The 6,019-nt window shown below is 37.0% G+C and overlaps 1 protein-coding gene across 1 annotated transcript; it reads left to right on the plus strand.

The window, feature by feature from the left end:
• The first annotated feature begins 353 nt into the window (after positions 1-353).
• Positions 354-5,317, plus strand: il21.S (interleukin 21 S homeolog). The gene is made up of 5 exons (XM_018243336.2): positions 354-456; positions 550-597; positions 1,502-1,621; positions 2,567-2,620; positions 5,061-5,317. The coding sequence occupies exons 1-5, from the start codon at positions 418-420 to the stop codon at positions 5,160-5,162; spliced, it is 363 nt and encodes a 120-aa protein (XP_018098825.2). The 5' UTR covers positions 354-417; the 3' UTR covers positions 5,163-5,317.
• The last annotated feature ends 702 nt before the right edge of the window (positions 5,318-6,019 follow it).

The following is a 6,019-nucleotide window of genomic DNA, read 5'->3' on the forward strand; positions in this document are numbered from 1 at the left end:
CGATACAAAAAAAAAATTAGGTGACTATCTCAGAGTGAGTGTGGGCTACTTTACCCAGGAGGGATTTTACCTACATCCATTCCGTTCTTATGATACTTTAAAGAAATTCCAAAGAGTCATCAAGGAAAGAAAAGAAAGTTATATTTGTTGTCTCATAGGCTTATTATTTCAAACTATTGGTAATATCTAAACTTTCACTTACCACCCCCATGATATATTTTCCAGAAAAATGCACATATATATATTCCTTTAGGAACTGCTTGTGTCTCATTAAGAATATTCAGATATTAGAAGAAGAACTAGTTAGCAGCAATGTGCAAAATCCTAGTGCTGTGTGTACTGGCCGTAACACTTCTTGTTTTGTCGCAAGGTGCCCCAACGGAGAATACTGCAAGGCAGCTAGAACTCCTGAGAGTTATGGCCATTGACCTGCAAAGAATGAAAAAAGGCAGCGAGGTAAGTACAAAGATATTAAGTACATGATATTGCTTTGTTGAGATGCAATTATGAAGCTCGTCTCTGAGCTAATGGTACACTATTACCTTGCAGAACAGCTACACGGATTTCTACACGATAACAGACACTGGAAACAGAAATGTAAGTGTTTTGGTTGAAAAATGTGTGGTTTAACTTTTCATTGATGGTAAAGACAAAAAGCTTTTTCTCTTTTTCTGTTTATTTTGTTTTTTTTACAGTGTCTGATTAGACCAGGGATTAGACAAAAGGTATTGAGTAGACATTTAATTCAAACTGTAAAACCAAACAGTTGGCTGGTAAAAATAAACTTTCTAAGATTGACTTATTATTTTGTCTATGATTAAAGTGCCAGCCACTTTTTGAATACATTGTAGGGCTGTTTTAAATTAGTATTATGGGCATCTAGATAAACACACAAAAATAATGAAAACGTATTCAGGGTGCCCCTCTGAGCATCTTTTTCTGTTTCTTTCGGTTTCTAAGATATTTGCAATTTCAGACTGCGTTTGGCCCAGCAACTCTCTGAAAGAAAACTGTCTCAGATATTGTAAATGACAGTGCTCAGTACTTTATGCTTGAGATTATATCCATCCTTAAAATAGACATTGCAATTGTTGTCATGTCTAATGCTTTCATTGCCACATGTAACTCATGCTTTCAGTGCTGTAGATTGTAGAGCAGAAGTATCTGTACTGTAGGTGCTACAGGCTTAATGCAATTAAAGGTGCAAGGTTTCCTACTCTCTTAGTAACTCATAACAAAAACATTTTCTAGCCATGTTTGAAACCAGCTGATTGAATGCAAATGTATGTGGAAGTCTTCATGCTGCTCAACTCTGCCACATGATTTGTTGGGCCTGTCACAATATGGAAATATGCTCTTATTCCCACTAACAGTAGCCTTACTATTTGAGTGCTCCTAAATACAAGCTCTTACTAATGTTTATGGCATTGGAATTTTTAAGTTTTTAAATGTAGTAAGAAAAAGTCTGGTTTGCTAACCAAAAACGTTTTCCTACCCCCAGATCAGTTGCACAATAAGTTCCCTTTGCTGCTTTGTTCGGGAACTGTATGAAGTAAAAACATACCACAACGAATATGCTGTTTATGTCAACAACGTTATAATAAACAGTGTTGAATTCCTGGTAAGCAAACAATAAGAATAAAAAAAACTGTTTAGCAATGAGTGTATTTCTATAAGTATAGAATGTCATATAAAGCAAAGCACTCACAGAACTTTAAAGAACGGTGGAAAAAAATTAAGTTTATTTACTATTCCACTGTTTAGGTTTTGAGACCTTTCCACTCAAATACAGAGTGCTCAACTGGGTCAAATGACCGTTACAGGTGCTGGGTACTTAACATTGTATAAACCCAGCCTGCCACAGGTTGCAGATTATATTAAAGTCAATGTTCACTGTAGCAAATCAGACATTTAATTATTGCTTCAAAAAGTTTTTTATTGGCTCCAATAGCAGACAAACAAACGGCAACATTTAGGTCCTTGCTGGGCCCTTTGTCAAGCCTAAGTGTAAATTACCCTTCCACAATGTCTTTTGTTTTATACAATTTGAGTTTATTAAAGGTTCTGATTAAAAAAAAGTATGAATGGAAAAAAAAGCTAGGAACGACCCAATAAATTCTGATTGGCTTCGAATGATCTAATAGGATCAGCGCACCTCCTATTGACTTCTATAGCACCCCAACAACTTTTACTGTTTGGCATAAAAGACTTTCATGTTTTTTTAACACAAATTTTTTGTGATTCGTAAAAAAACAAACTGCAATTCAATTGTTAGTAAATGGGCCCCTTAATGTCTTATGTGCTACAGTGAACATTGACTTTGTCACCTATATATATATATTTCTAGCTGCTTTCTTTATGCATTCCAGTACACTGCTTAAATATATTATTAGCGTTAAAATTAGTTTTAAAAAACTAAAGTGGCATAATATTGGATTTGAAGCATTTTGCACAATAGATTTTTTTTAAATCATATAAGTTGAAGGTAAACAAAAAGCAACTGGCTTCCATGGACTGACACTTTTGTTATAGAAATGAATGCTCACTGTGTATTTTCTACTTTCAGAAACAACTTGATGCCTCCTATTCTGAAAAGAATGATTTAAAGAGTTATTTAGAGGTAACTATCCACAGAGCAAGCTTGTTTGTATAGTGGACAGTACTAAGGTTTTTGTCTTTGTTCTTATTTAAAGGAGAACTAAAGTTTAACAAAGATGAAGGATAGAAATGCTGTATGGAGTTCTTTACTTGCCCAAAGCCACCATAGCCTCTCTGTGCCTCTAAAGATATCCCCACAGCTTCCCATCTTATTTTTGTATATTCATAGCACATCTGCTGTCACTTGTCTGAGCTTAGGGATCATGTAATTATTACAAGGCAGATCCAGTGCAATAAGCATCACACTTTAATAATCAGCCCGTATCATAAGTTTTTATGATAGGTGAATCTCATTTTCTGCTTCATGAGCTGTGATGACCCCTAAGATTAGCTTCTCAATAGCTGCCCAAAGCACACTGAGCATGTGCAGTGCCACTGACACTCCTAACACTATCCAAGATGTGACCTCATGTGATAACTTTGAAGTCCTAAATCCTTACTGCTGCTGAACATGTAGGCTGTTGCAAGTTCAGTAGATAAAACAGGGCCTGTTCATTTTTAGTTCTCCTTTGAGCATAGACAGTGAATTGTAGGTGTTTACATGTACCTGAAAAAATATACAATATTTTGTAAATTAGCATCATTTGAAAGATAGCTGATAGGCTTTAAAGGAGAAGGAAAGTTGTCTTGCACTTCGGGGTACCAATTGTTTGGCATCCCAAGTTATTGTATTCACTTACCTGAAACACAGGGCGTTTTCTGCTGATAGGAGCACCGGCTCCTTTAAGAAAAAGTAATTGTCAACATTTGTGGTTCCAAGATGATGGTGTATGTAATCAGAGAAATGTGAATCGCCGGCAGGATGGCACTCAGATCACTTAGTTTCCCGAAGTTGCCTGAAACTTCGGGCGACTTTGGAATGCCGTAGCGATCCGAGTGCCATCCCGTCGGCGATTCAAATTCTAGCAGGTAAAGTTGCACCTCCAGATGTTAAGTGAATAAGGCTTGTGTTAAGCATAGTTTCTGCCTATTGTTTTATTTATAACACTATGGTTTTTGTTATTCAGAAATTTATGGTACTTGCATTTTCCAACTTGCTTAGTTCTGCAAGTTGTGTAAGTCCAATATGGCACTTTTCATTTAAAGACTTCAAAAGTGGTGGCAGACGGACAGGGATATTTTGACTCTGTTTTCCACAGAGTGGCAGCAGCAGCAAAGGAAAGAACCCATGTGCCTTTGTAGTTTATGAACTAAAAAATTTTCTTTTCTAAATAAAAATAGGCAGAAAACATTTAACACAACATGTATTGTTTTCCTTGTAAAAATTTTAAGGCTGTATAACTTTAAGTATGTATAAATAAACAGGTAATTTGGTCTACAAAAAGCCAGCTATATCATGTTGTATGAATATAAACAGGCAAACCACTACAGTCCTTACTGCACCTTTTCCTGTTTTCAAGACAAAAGATCCAGAAATTAAAGATAAACTTAGCGAGTGCGACAATAAATTTTAAAAAAAACCTGGCAAGCTTAAAAGCATGCACTTTTTATTTTACACCGTTTGCATAACTAATACATTAGACTGATCTATAAAAAAAACACACAGAATAAAGGGATAAAGAAAGAAAAAGCAACTTATTTGTAGACATGTCTGAAAAAACTGTCTTGTTATTGTGAGGCAGGTTTTTTTTGCTTTTTTGTGGCAACCCATCTTTTCACATCAATGTAATGTAACTTCCTGCCACACTAGATAGCCCTCATGAGACGCCTTTAGTAGGAAACACCAAGGCCTCTGTTGATATGTTGCTAGACTCTTGATGAAATTAGTAACAGCAGTAAGATAAATCACAAAATCAAAAACCACAGGCAGTTTCTACAGTGCTTGACAGTATTTTCTCTCTATACACACACACAAAGTTTGTAAATCAATAATGAATGCATATGTATGGAAGGGTGCAGCTTTGGAAGTTAGTGGACAATGGCACTGATAGCTTTTCTGTTGTTGCTTCTAATTCCAGGCCTTTCCCTGCCTTCCCGCCGGATAGAATGTAAATTGCCAGCGGAATGGTCGCTTTGTTTTCCAAAGTCATCTGAAATTGCTCAGTGAGGAAACTTCGGGCGGCTTCGGAAAGCAAAGCGATCCTAGTGCCATTCCGCTGCGATTTACATTCTAGTCGGCAGGAAGGCAGTTTGGGAAGATTAGTTGCCCCGAAAAAGAGGAGATTTGTTGCTGGGTGACTTTAATCTCCCCGAATCTGATCCTGTGTCTCTGCCCTTAACCCGTCTTCCCCTAATCTGGTCACTATCCTACTCTTTTTCATATACTGCAAGAGGATGCTTGAAAAGCTGAATGGCTAACATATTAATTGCATTAATACAAATGTATTTTCATCTCACAAGTTAATACCTGTCAGCAGTAAATCAAATCCTTAATGAATGGGAAATGTTTTTCTTTGTTTCAGGACCAATGTGAACAATGTGGGATTCCCAACATGACAAAGAAAATGAAGGGGTTCATTAAAGATTTTGAGGAATTACTAAAAAACCTTGCAACAAATCTATAATCCTGATTCTCACCCTTGACATATTTATATGGGAAATATTTATTTATTTAAATCATAATTTATTTATTTTAGACAAATGTAAAGAATAAATTATTACCGTACGTTGCCAGTTTAAACATTTTAAATGTGGTTATGCTAACATGCTATTTTTTGAAAGTGGATTTTGTGTGTACATGAATAAATTATGTTTTATGATAAGAAAATTCAATGGTTTTAATTTGCAATCTGGAATTTCTTGATGGACTTGATGATGACTTTCCTCAGGAAATACCTTCCTATTTGTCTTTGGTTTATGAGTAAATAAAATGCAAAGGGAGACAGATGTAAAAGTAATTTCCTGGCATGGATCACTCCCTGATCTCAGCCCCTCTAAATTAAACAATTAGCAGTTTTAGGTGTTATCCAGCATATGTTTTTTCTCTGTTTTTCTTTTTAAAGGAGGATTAAAATCCCCAATAAGAAAAACCCGATCCACTACCCTAGATAGTCCCCCCTCCCTGCTTTCTCCCAGCATAGTACAGTATTACAAAAAGAGTCCTTAATATGATGCTCACTTATTTATGCATGAGTAGCGCAGCGAAGTTCATGGGTGCCATCTTCCGGATCATCCAGTCTAAATCCGTGGTCCCCAACCATTTATGGTCCAGGGACCGGTGTAAGGTAACAAATGTTTGCAAGGACCCGGGGGGGGTCAAGAGGGTGTTGGGGAAGGTCAGCAGGTGGTCCGGAGGGGTTGGGGGGTCTTGAGAGGGTCAGGGGGGCCATCGGCAACTGTGCAAACAATTTGGGCGCACCGGAGTCCATTTTTGCACGCCAATGTTAGTTTCGGGCTAGGCTCGGTGGCCCAGTTCAGGACT

Source organism: Xenopus laevis, chromosome 1S, assembly GCF_017654675.1.
Source record: "Xenopus laevis strain J_2021 chromosome 1S, Xenopus_laevis_v10.1, whole genome shotgun sequence".
In the NCBI taxonomy this organism is placed as follows: domain Eukaryota; kingdom Metazoa; phylum Chordata; class Amphibia; order Anura; family Pipidae; genus Xenopus; species Xenopus laevis.

Bases quoted from the DNA above. Each gene is read 5' to 3' on its own strand.
- il21.S (XM_018243336.2), top strand. From the start codon at position 418: ATGGCCATTGACCTGCAAAGAATGAAAAAAGGCAGCGAG. The intron at 598-1,501 runs GTAAGTGTTTTG...TCCTACCCCCAG, and splicing joins CAGACACTGGAAACAGAAAT to ATCAGTTGCACAATAAGTTC. The intron at 1,622-2,566 runs GTAAGCAAACAA...TTCTACTTTCAG, and splicing joins TAAACAGTGTTGAATTCCTG to AAACAACTTGATGCCTCCTA.